The sequence below is a fragment of the Sprattus sprattus genome, assembly GCF_963457725.1.
Source record: "Sprattus sprattus genome assembly, chromosome: 5".
NCBI lineage: Eukaryota > Metazoa > Chordata > Actinopteri > Clupeiformes > Clupeidae > Sprattus > Sprattus sprattus.
Window position 1 is genome coordinate 12,812,801 of NC_137924.1, and position 12,431 is coordinate 12,825,231.

At 44.0% G+C, this 12,431-nt stretch overlaps 1 protein-coding gene across 1 annotated transcript; it reads left to right on the forward strand.

Moving 5' to 3' along the window:
- Positions 1-9,326: 9,326 nt before the first annotated feature.
- On the forward strand, positions 9,327-11,577 carry mettl21cb (methyltransferase 21C, AARS1 lysine b; the record flags this gene model as incomplete). The annotated part of the gene is made up of 5 exons (XM_080838647.1): positions 9,327-9,465; positions 10,431-10,558; positions 10,671-10,788; positions 10,991-11,262; positions 11,458-11,577. The coding sequence occupies 5 exons, from the start codon at positions 9,327-9,329 to the stop codon at positions 11,575-11,577; spliced, it is 777 nt and encodes a 258-aa protein (XP_080694773.1).
- Positions 11,578-12,431: the final 854 nt, after the last annotated feature.

The following is a 12,431-nucleotide window of genomic DNA, read 5'->3' on the forward strand; positions in this document are numbered from 1 at the left end:
TGGAGGATGATCTCACAGCAAATGAAGTCGATGAGGATTTCCTTGTCCAGGAGGGGGAACAGCCCGAGGAAGAGTTCATGCATGAAAATGAGTTTGGCTTGAATGATGAACAAGAGCTGGATGAAACTTTTCTCTCAGAGGAAGTAAGAAGTGATGAGCCAGTGATGAAGTTAGAGACTCCAATGGAGAAAAAGCCAGTTGTACAGGAGGTGCATTCAATGCCAGGGATGCTTAGAATGGTAGAGGAGCCAAGGGTGGAGTTAGAACCTGAAGAGGAGGGAGAAGGGATGTATGGCAGGTCAACTGAAGAGGTAGCTGTGATGGCCGAAGAGCCTAAGATGGAGTTAGAGCCTGAAGAGGAGGGAGAAGGGATGTATGGCAGGTCAACTGAAGAGGAAGCTGTGATGGCTGAAGAGCCTAAGATGGTGTTGGAGCCTGAAGAGGAGGGAGAAGGGATTTATGACAGGTCAACTGAAGAGGAAGCTGTGATGGTTGAAGAGCCCAAGATGGTGTTGGAGCCTGAAGAGGAGGGAGTAGGGATGTATGGCAGGTCAACTGAAGAGGAAGCTGTGATGGTTGAAGAGCCTAGGATGGTGTTGGAGCCTGAAGAGGAGGGAGTAGGGATGTATGGCAGGTCAACTGAAGAGGAAGCTGTGATGGTTGAAGAGCCTAGGATGGTGTTGGAGCCTCTGCCAGAGGAGGAACCAGCAATGCAAGATTCAGATGTATCAGACCCAAGGCTTAGATTGGTGGAGGAACCTTCAGTAGAGCTGGAGCCTCTCTCGGGAGAGGAGCTTGCTTCAGAAGATGAGCCTGGAACAGAGAACGACATGGAGGAAGTGGCACCAGAGCAGGAGCCCAGCATGGAGATGGAACCAGAGGAGGATCCAGCTCTTTGGGGGCGGGCTGGATTGGCAGAGATGGGACCAGAGGAGGATCCACCTCTCTGGGCAATGGATGGATTGGCAGAGGGACCTTTGATGGACAGAATGACACAAGCAACGATGGAGGAAGAGCCAGAAATGTGGGCGGGGACAGGGGAAGCGTCTGCAGCAATGGGTAGAGGGATGTATATGGACGATGACATGTTTGTAGGAATGGAGACAGGGGAAGAGCCTGCAGCAATGGGTAGAGGGATGTATATGGACGAGGACATGTTTGTGGGAAAGGAGACAGGAGAAGAGCCTGCAGCAATGGGTAGAGGGATGGATCTGGACAATGACATGTTTGTGGGAATGGAGACAAATGCTAAAGGAGAGGCAAGGCCTTATGCAGAAGACCAGGAGTACCAAGTGAATTCTATAGATGAGGAGTTCCCTGGTGCTGGTGAGATGGGGGGTCACTTTTATCGGCTACTGCCTTGACAGACCACAATGCAAAGTTCAGTGTTTGAACCACTGAGTGAGAAAAATAAGTTGAAACACATAAAACAATAGAAAATACAACATTTATTGGTAGAGACAGAGAGAAAAAACTGTTATTACCTTTAAAACAAACATTCAATTCATACCAAATCAGCTTTTTGAGAATATGTAAACACCAAACCAGATGTATTATGTGACAGTGACATCAGCCAGGCATATGTATGTGATCCGCATGCGTGTTCCTTTAGTGTCCACCAGGAGGAGTTCATGCAGTGGAGTGATCATTGAAGGTCGATGCTACCAGTTCTTCAGGGGTCCCAAGCAGGCAGCAGATGCTGAGGTAAAGTGACATTCTGCACATTACAGGCAAATAACTAACGACAGCTACCATCACCTTGGTCCATTATGATTTTATTATGTCATTACTCATGTTATAGATATTACATAGATACACACATTACAACAGATATACTGTAGGTCATATAATAGCGTTCCATTGTGTTAAATACATGTTTTTGAAATTGAAAACCACCTGGTCAACTTGGTCAACTTCTACAGTTACCCGTTTTTTTGTTGTTTGTTTGTTTATTTTTAAAGCCCTCTTCTACAGTAGTAATTGGATAAAACACAAAAATAGTGAGAGACTGAGAGAGAGAGAGAGAGAGAGTGAGAGAAACTAAGAGAGAAACTGAGAGAGAGAGAGAGAGAGATGCCTGTAACCGTGACTTCCTTTGTATCCAGTTCTTCTGCCAGAGTAACTTCCCCGATGGACATCTGGCCTCCGTCACCAACCCTAAGATCCACCAGCAGATGATGAGCCTCATGGCACAGAACGGTGGCAACACACACACCTGGGTAGGAGGACTCCGATATCTGGAGGTGAGTTTCTGTGGACTTTTACCAACATTCATGAAACTATTTTGATGTATTTGAATTGGAGCTCTGAAACCAGTGTTCACTGAAACTGTACCCGTTTGTTTCAGACGGGCCGTTTCATCTGGCTGGATGGGGCACGTTGGGCGTACGCTACCTGGCTCTCCGGGATGCCCAATGACACGTCTGGAGAAGAAAAATGTGTAGAATTACTCAGTGAGTTGCACCAAATCAATACACTGACAATAAACAACACTTGTTGCCATTACACCACAATAATTTAGCACGTTGCATTACAGTACATTCCCGGGTAAGTATAAATGATAAAACAATTATAATTACCTGGCCTCTGGCCTCGTGGCTACAGCCGAACACCACCCGTGGGAATATCCCTTACCTACCCCACTCACACTTGTACTATATTGCTTAAGTATTTGATGTATTTAAATGTTACTTCGCTGTGTCATAGTTGCGATATTTTCACATAACATCTAAACAGAAATATCAAAACTAGATGTAATGCTGTGTGATATATCACCTAACACCATACTATGTGTTCACAGGTGGCGGTAAGTTTAATGTCATGTCGTGCTGGGAGCTGCGGGCTTACTTCTGCTCATATCCTCTGTGATGAGTCCACAAACGTCTGTGATGTGACCTCCCATCTTCAGCACCAATCACACCTGAGTTTTTCAATAGTGTGAAGAGTGAAGACTGAGAATACTTGACCCAGGCCAAATAAGAGCCAAATAAGAGCAAATAAGAGCCAAAAAAGACAAAATAAGAGCCTTAATGCTCTGCGTGCACCACACCAGTCAAGATTAGGGCCCCAATGTACAGACTCACACACTGCCCTGTGTTTATATTGATGTATATTTTACACTTGAAAGTCATTTGTATTTAGCTATTGTTTTGATTGTACATGTCAGATGCAAATCATTGTTTGTGAATAAATGAAATTCTTCCAAAACCTTTGATGCGTAGAGCGTGTTTGTAACAAATACTGTCGTTCTCGCAATACTGAAATGCTTTTTTCACACACACACATATTTTAATATAATATTAAAAAATATAATAAAGTCACTCGAGAAAGCTACATCCATATATATTGTTGGTGTGTCCTCACTGAACTTATGGACATACAGAGCTCTTTGTGAGTTCCTCATAGCCCCCTCTTTCTTTGACCCTGATGGTAAAAAAAACAGGCCACCTCTTCTTACATCTGAGCTAATGGCACCAGTTTACCCCATGAATGTGAACATCATCGGGGGCCATAGCACTTACAGCAGGGGGCTAGAGTCACTCATCCGCAGTGGAATTTTCCAGAATTCTCCGTTCATGTGTGTGATCCACAGGATCAGGCCAAAGCCAGCCAGTCTGCAGGGGTCGGGCAAGAGGCAGGGAACATGTACTGTGTAGCCTGTGGTGTCCCATGGCAGCTAGCTTGGTTTGGGCCTGACATTTGCAATGTTTATACTGGGGATGTTTCTGATTTTCAGTGGTTATGGTTTGGCAGGACTGCTTTGTACATGGATTAAGAGAGTGTACCTCTGTGTATGTGGGTGTCGATGTAAAGATGTGTGTGTGTGTGTGTGTGTGTGTGTGTGTGTGTGTGTGTGTGTGTGTGTGTGTGTGTGTGTGTGTGTGTGTGTGTGTGTGTGTGTGTGTGTGTGTGTGTGTGTATATGTCTGTGTCTGTGTAATAGGTGTTGAGTAGAGCAATCATCTTCCTCTGGTGGTCTCTGAGCTGTCTGTCCCCGCCTGTGTGGATCCCTGCTTAACCCCTCAATCGAACACACACACACACACACACACACACACACACACACACACACACACACACACACACACACACACACACACACACACACACACACACACACACACACACACACACACACACACACACACACACACACACACACACAGGCACACTGATCCCTGTATCGGAATCTCAAATTAACACATGACAAGACAACACATGCATGTGCTCTAACTCTCTTACACACACACACACACACACACACACACACACACACACACACACACACACACACACACACACACACACACACACACACACACACACACACACACACACACGCACACACATTTAGATGAGAAAGCTCCACTGGACACATGTCCCTGTGAATAAGGAAGGTTCAATAGTGCGCCTTCTAGATAAACAAGACACAGTGCCAGGCAGGTGTCCTTCGAAAACTGAGCAACCGGTGGACTTTGTACAAGGAAACAGGGTTGTTTTTTTGTATGCGCACGTGTTGGATTTGGCAAGGCACTTGGAAATGTAACACAATTATCATCCTTGCTACTTACTGTAGTTGGTTGTTAATGGAAGGTTTTTCATATATTTCCGACTTTAGGACGTACATTTACTGGTGATTTCTGCCAATTCTACTGATAAACCTTCAGGCTGTATAAAAGTAACATGTTTACTTATATTATTCAAGCCCAGAATAAACCCTAATCAGAAAACACATCCACATAGAAACAGTTTTTCATGAGGAAGAAACAGTAATGACCAGAGCAGTTGGCTTCTCCCCATAGGGTAATGTTGATGTCTAGGAATCTCTCTGCTACTGTAACACAGGACTGATGGGTCACGTTGGGTCGATTTTCAGTGGGGTCTTAGGGTGGGTCGCTAGGGCAGGAACTGGTATTTGGGGTCCCAGGGGGACTGAATGGCCTGTGTGGGGGTGAACGGGGAGTCAGCCAGAGGCCGAATCACACACTTTTATGGTGTTGTGGTTAGTCTGTGTTTATAGCCGGTGGTCATTTGCACTGAGCTTATGTGTGTGTGTGTGTGTGTGTGTGTGTGTGTGTGTGTGTGTGTGTGTGTGTGTGTGTGTGTGTGTGTGTGTGTGTGTGTGTGTGTGCTTGTGTGCTTGTGTGCTTGTGTGCTTGTGTGCTAGTGTGCTTGTGTGCTTGTGGGTTTGATTTCATTTTGTATACTAGTTCTGTTCAGTTACGAAACAACTCAGTTAAAATGCAACCGATTACAGGTTTAGAGAAGGTTGATGTCAGTCCAATGCAATGTGTCCACATAACATTGGTCCCATTTAGCAAAGCTCCAATTAAACCCAGATCTATTTACCACCCTGTTGTGTGGCTACCGTGACTGCTGAGGATTGCCGAGGGGGACACGACTCTGGCTGGAGTTTGCACGGCCCACCTGTTGTAACACGACGGCCGCTTAATTAGTGCCCCCAGCTCTGTCTGCGGGGCGCCAGCGAGTGGATCAGGCAGGGCGCTGACGTCTGTCATTCATCGCCGAATCCCGCCATTTTAAGGATCACCATAGTGAGCCCCCGCAAGACCCTCTTCCAGAGTTTTAACGACCCTCGACCCTCCTTCTCTTTCCCTCTCCCTCTTCCAGCCACTTCCCCACCCTCCAAATACAAATAAGGATCAGCGTGTCTGGAATCCTGAGGCTCTCTGTGTCAACCGTCATTGAGATGAGTGGGAGACTTGAGCTGAGCTGAGGTCATTGCAAAGAATGGGAGACTTCAAACTTGAACTTGAGCTTTAATGGGAGCTGTGTAATGACCTACATGAGTGAATACTCTCCCTCTCTTTCCCTCTCTCTCTCTCTCCTACTCGCTAGGATGGGCGTCTTGCCATTGTACACAATTCATGGGTGCTTTGGCTATCAGAAACGAGCTCTGAGTGAAGCTTGATACTGAAAACGTATCCCTTGCTTGGGCAAGAGTAAACACTGTCATGCAGCAGTGTCCTTATTTATCTCAAGCGCTTGTGTCTGTGTGTTCTGAGGCATCTTTACTATGTATCTGTCTGTTTTGACTGCTATCTTTGCATCATTCTTATGTTGTAGGCTACTTGTGGATGTTCAAAGTAATGGACTGGGAATTAAGATATACTGTATGTTAGTGAAGATCTAGTCTAAAGGTTGCAGTGCACCAATGCATATGATATGTAGATGGGCACAGTTAATCAAGATAAGCTAAAGATCCCGGACAGCTTTTTTATCTCAGCTGTGCTACGCTGAGACCTGATCAACTGTTCCCTTGGGTTGACCTGTGCGTGTAGCCATCGGTTTCTCAGGACGCTTGACATAACAAGGAAGTTGGCAGAATGAAATTACACCCATAAATGCAATAAATGGGACACGGTTTCAAATCTGACCACATATTTCAAACAGTTAAAACACACAAACAACATTTCAACAACATCTTGCAGATCTGATTCCTTAAAAGGTCGAAAAACTGCCACTGACTATATTTCAAATATAGTTTGAAATACATCCCAGAAGCAACTTGCAATACCTTTGTGGGTACCACTTTACAATAAGACTCCATTAGAAATGGTTTATAAATGGTTTATAAATAGGTTATTAATTAGGTTGTAAACCCTTTGTAAGTCATTAATAAGCCCTTATAAATTAGTTATAAACCTAGTTTTTATACATCGATGCGGGCTCACTAGTTGGGAAGATCCCCATCTTGGCAACCCACTGTCTGTCCCTTAACTTGCCCTACTAGCCCAATTGCACACTCCCAACCATCCTTGTATCTGTTACTAGAGATTAAACCCCAGGAGGGAGGGGGGGGGGGGGGGGGGGGGGGGGCTTCTTGTGTTTCCGTTCCATTCCCACTCATTTTGAACGTGTTCTCCCTATGTGGATGTGATTTGTGGATGTTGTGTCTGGATGCTACTGGATGTCCTAAAATTTCCCTCTGGATTAATAAAGTATCCATCCATCCAAGATCAAGTTACTACTCATTACACAACAAATCACCCTTTATTAATCAATTACTAACATTTATAACTGGCAAAACGGAGCCTTATTGTAAAGTGTGAAACACATCATCATCTAGTTATCAGTTACAAACATTTACAACTGGCAAAATGGTGCCTTATGTAAAGTTTTTTTTTTTTGGGGGGGGGGGGGGCACTTCAACTATCATGCAACTATCTAGTTAAGTAGTTCACGTTCCTTATTATGCCCTGATATATTACAAGCTAGCGAGTCAATCATCTAAAACATTTTAAAACTGTGTTAACTTAGAAGCCTCTAAAATAGGGCCATTAGGTCGGTGCACTCCTTTGTGCTGACACTTGGAATGCCTGGCTACTGGTATCTGGCCTAAGTAAGCGCAGCCCCTTAATTTATGCTCCGGGGGACCAGTCCCCCCTATCAGTGCTGTAACTCAAAACATATCAGAGCCATGTCTTTGCCATGTTGTTTTCAGCCGTTATCGCTGCCTGACAAATGATTCCAGTCGCCAGTCCCAAAGGCCGGAGAACTGGGATTAGGGGGTTCGTCATTACCATGGCCTGAGAAAACATTCCACACGTTTAGGAGGATTCCCTGAGCTCTGATTTCCTATCCAGAGGGGCACGTAATGACACCTTATAGGTTTCGGAGAGGGGTGGTGGGCAGCTTAGCTATGAGGTGCCCACTGCCAGAATACTTACTGACACAGCCAAAGTCTAGTATGGTAGTGCCAGCCGTATGAGAGGAGCAGATGGGAGTACATACTTCTGGAAACCTTGTTGCTCAACCACCTCCTCCATCTCTTCAAGGAAACGGGATACACTCCCATAACTGCCAAGCTCTCCAGCCCACCCAAACACAGCCTGCAGGAAAGCACTTGGCCGCAGTCGGGAGGATCAGTCGACTCAGTGGGGTGGGCTTTAGTCGGATTTTCCTCCTCCACCTTTCTCTCGCGCCCACTATTTCACATCCCTCTGTTTGAGTGCTGTAAATATAGCTCGGCTGCCCTGGGCGTGTCTGGAGAGATGCTGGTCCTGCATAAATACAGAACAGGAAGACACAGGAGTAGATGCAACTAGCTGTGTCCAACTTTTGAGAGACGGACAGAGGAACTACTCACAGAGGTCAGTACAGTGTGCACTGCATGTGTGTTTGGCATCAAGTTTTAGTGACGTGTGATCTGTTCATCTGGTAAAATGCATGCACCTGAGGACATTTTTATCCGCAGAGAAGAAATACTTTATCGTTGAGTGTCTCTTGGTATAACTGATGGGAAAACATCTGATCGGCCTGAAATATCAAATTTCGAAACATAAATCTTTCTTCAGAAATTTCTACTGGGTGTGAGTAAGATATGCATGAAAAGTAGCTTTACCTCTTGTATTGGTAGGAAAACCTGTTTAATGATAATTAGGTGGAGTGCACAGACATATAAGATTCATAATAACTGGATCATTAGCGATCAGATGATAACTTCCAAAGGCTTCCAATACATGCCTGATATAGTACTGTAGTTATCAGATTGAAAACTGAGGTTCTGAAAAAGGAACTTTATCCTGAAGATCTAGATTGGAATTTTGTAATTTAACCCTATTTCTAATCAAGTTTAAGTGCAGACTTTAGGGATTTCAAATCCTAAGGATTAGGTCAAAACAGGAGAGAAGTCAGGATACAAAACTATCAAATAGTACCTCAACATATTCAGCATACAAAGATGCATTAAATAAACATGCTCCAGAAATAAATATAAAAATAATGACCAATCTAAATGGTCCAGAGTGGCAATTTAGGGAAATTGAGTAATTGATTGATTGGAATTGAGTTCTTGAGGACTGTCATAGAATCAGCTAATGTCATGTGCTGCTAAATCTGAGCTGAGACCTTGCTGTTAATGCAATAAATGGATGAGGCTCACGCCAGACAAATTAACCTGATGAAGATGAAACAGATATTGACCGATGCTGTTCCTTGTGAGTTTGACCTGCATTGGACTGGGAGGTTGAAGCTACTAAACACATTTGATTGTCAATATTTTAAGATGGTTGGGTTGGGAAACAGACCACTTTCAAAAGCATGTTCATGGAGAGTTCACTATTTAAAAAATGTCGGAAAGAAGAACTGTTTATGGTGTCCACAATATAAACCATGAAAAAACTTCAGACAAGTAGTAGAAAGTGATGTCAGTTCTGTGCTATTGTAGGTATTCCTCTTTGCATGGTTAAGTGGACATGAGCTATAAATAAAGAGACCACAGAAATGAATTGAGAAAGCTGAACCCCTGTGTCATGCATCTCACAGCACAGAGATCTTCAGACAACAGCGGTGCAGATTGTTGCCATGGACAATTACTTGGGTAAGCCCAAGATAGAAGGAAGGGCGTTCATCAATGTATGTTTAGTGACAAGAAAAGAGGACGCGAGGTGTGAAGAGGAGGATGTCAATGAGCAAGACGAAGATGGAGATCCATCTAAGGGAGGTAGGTGTTGGAGCAGTCTACCCTTTCGGTTATAAGTTATGAGTGTAATGTTGTCTTATGACCATAAAAGCCATCTATCAAACAGTTGGCAATATAAGGGCAACTTGCCCTGAAAATGACATTTGTAGAAAGAGGCTCAAATGTTGACATTTGAATATTACTGGAGAAATCTATGTTTAATCTGACTGTACTAAGGCTATGTCTCAAACCGAACATCTGTAGTGTGTTCTGTTGCTGATTAGTGTTGTCTCAAATGGAACACTGACCAAATGTGCGAGCCTTTTACCCATAAATCTGTGTGCCAGCTTCCTCCAGGCCAACTGGAAATTTTAAACAAAGATTGCAGACTATACTCCACTGACGGCCGTGTTTTGAATGTAAATGTAAATCTTTTGGTGTTTTTTCGCTGTTTTTTCGCGATTTTTGTTAAGTTACAGAGAAATCGACATTGTTCTATCAGATAACACAGTTATTGTAACCAGCAATAATGGTTTAAGTGATTTGAGAGGAGTTAGTCAGCCAACTTCCCAAACTTAAAAGCTGCCAAAAGGCTCCTCCTCTCGGATGGCGCCCGTTTAGTAGTAGTCGTGTCCATCGTTTTACACTGCATTTTTTTACCGTTTGCAGTGCGCCATCCGGGGTTACTTTCAGTGCCCTAATTTTAGCTGGTTCTGTCAGTGTGAACGCCCTAAGCACTGAAAGTCAGTGTTCGCAGTGCACAAGTGCTCGATTTGAGACAGAGCCTAAAGTGTCTTCACCAAAAAACTGTCAAAAGCAATTATGGCCTAGGATTATAAACTGCCGTGACTCAATGTGTCATTACATGCAGCTGTGTTGTGGTTGTGCACTGGGTGTGTGTTACATGATTGACTGGTGGTGGGGTCCATTACATTAGTAATGAGTGTCTGTCAAAACAGTGACATTGCTAATATAGCAGTGGCTGTTGTGCATTTTCAATTGCCAAGTGTGGCCATGGGAGGTAGTGGAAAAGAAGAAGATTTGGGAGCCAAACTGTGAAACCTTCAGTTTTGCTGGTCAAGAAATTAACATCAAAACGTCTATCGACTCATTTGGCGCCCTCATCTGGCCTGGGGTGAATATCACTTTGAGCTATGCATTAACACAGGTGGAAATATAAAATACGGCCAAGTCTGATGAGCAATAGAAGATTTTTAACATTAGGTTTCATGTCTGTGCTCCTTTAGGCTCTGGCTCTTTGTCAATACTTGGAGAATAACTGTGAGCAGATTGATCTAATGGACAAGGCAGTACTGGAGATTGGAGCAGGGACTGGTCTGGTGTCCATAGTGGCCTGCTTACTGGGTAAGAGTGCCTTCAATCTGTAGGGAATTGACCTGATGATGGTGTGTGATGAGTTTGCAGTGTGTATAAGTGGGACAGTTGACACTACAGGAAATGCCTTCCCCCCCCCTATCTACCTTATCCTTGGTCAACAGGTCATCAAAATGCAGACTCAGTCGATTCAACTCGTTGAGTTCTCACTGTAAATGTACCTGATTTGCAGGTGCTTGGGTCACTGCGACTGACTTGCCACACATCCTGGGTAACTTGACGTACAACATCACGCGGAACACCCGTGGCCGCTGCCGCTACACCCCTCAGGTGGCTAATCTGGCGTGGGGTCATGACCTGCAGCGCACCTTCCCTTCCTCCATCTTCCGGTATGACTATGTGCTGGCTGCAGACGTTGTCTACCACCACGAATGTCTGGACGAACTCCTGGTGACCATGGAGCACTTCTGCCGTCCTAGGACCACTCTCATTTGGTCTAACAAGGTCTGTTAAGCTACTGAGAGTATGACTCAATAAAAATTGGCCCTTAAGGTCCCCTGAGGTCTTGAACCATCTTGAGGAACACAAATGTAAGAGAAGACTTTTTTAAATTCTCCTTCCACTGTTCCCATTCACAGACAAGAAGCTCAGTTCAAAAGCTCTGACTAGATGCTTCACTGCCTCTTTTTTTTCACCCAGGTACGGTTTGAGAGTGACCAGAAATTCACAGAGCGCTTCAAGAATGCCTTTGACATAACTGTGCTCGCTGAGATCCCACAGGAGCAGGTCACGATCTACAAGGCTACTTTCAGAATGTGAGGGTGATGTTCAGAACCAAGAGAGTGAGACTCCTCTATATAAGAGAGAGGAGTGAGATACTCAACGAAAGATGGGCTGCTGTCAAATCACATGGGGATGACGCAACATTCCCAAATGACAAGTGATGTCCAGTATCGCTTTAATACATCTGCCTTTAATGTGTTATTTGTGCAAGCATTGCATGTCTGTTGCTGGTCAAGAAACAGCAGTGTTTAATGCTTCGTATTATGGTTATTCCACATTGTATGATGTACTATACAATATTTGTAATATGACCACTGTTTATTAAAGTCTATAACCCTGAATGATTATACTTTTATAATGAATAGAGTAACCCATTTTGAAAACACCAGGAACTCAGCAGTGCCAATGAGCCAGTCTGGTGCAGAGTATTCTAACTGCAAAAGGGATTAAAGCAATACTGCCCTCCTCAGTCTGTGAAAGGATGACCAGAAATGTACAACAAAAGGGTTTGGGTAGATGTGACAAATACTTGTCTACAACATTGCCAACTGCACTGCACACACTACATATTTACAACAAAACAGCTCAGCTGATTCCTGCAAAAAAAAATATGGGTGGTTATGTTTCTCTTGCCATTTATTTGTGGATCTGTCAGCAGGATTACACAAAAACTACCAGTCTGATTTTAATGAAACTTTGTGGAGATGTGCAGCATGGGCCCAGGAAGAATCCATCACATTTTTGAGCAGACACAGGGATGTTGTTTCCCTTTAACATTGCAATAGGGCATTGGTAATATGTGCTCCCCCAAAGTGCCCTTTAAGTTTTAAATGCGTATGCCTGAGTTTACCAATGTTACTGTGCAATTCTTCATCTTCCCTAGGTGTTAA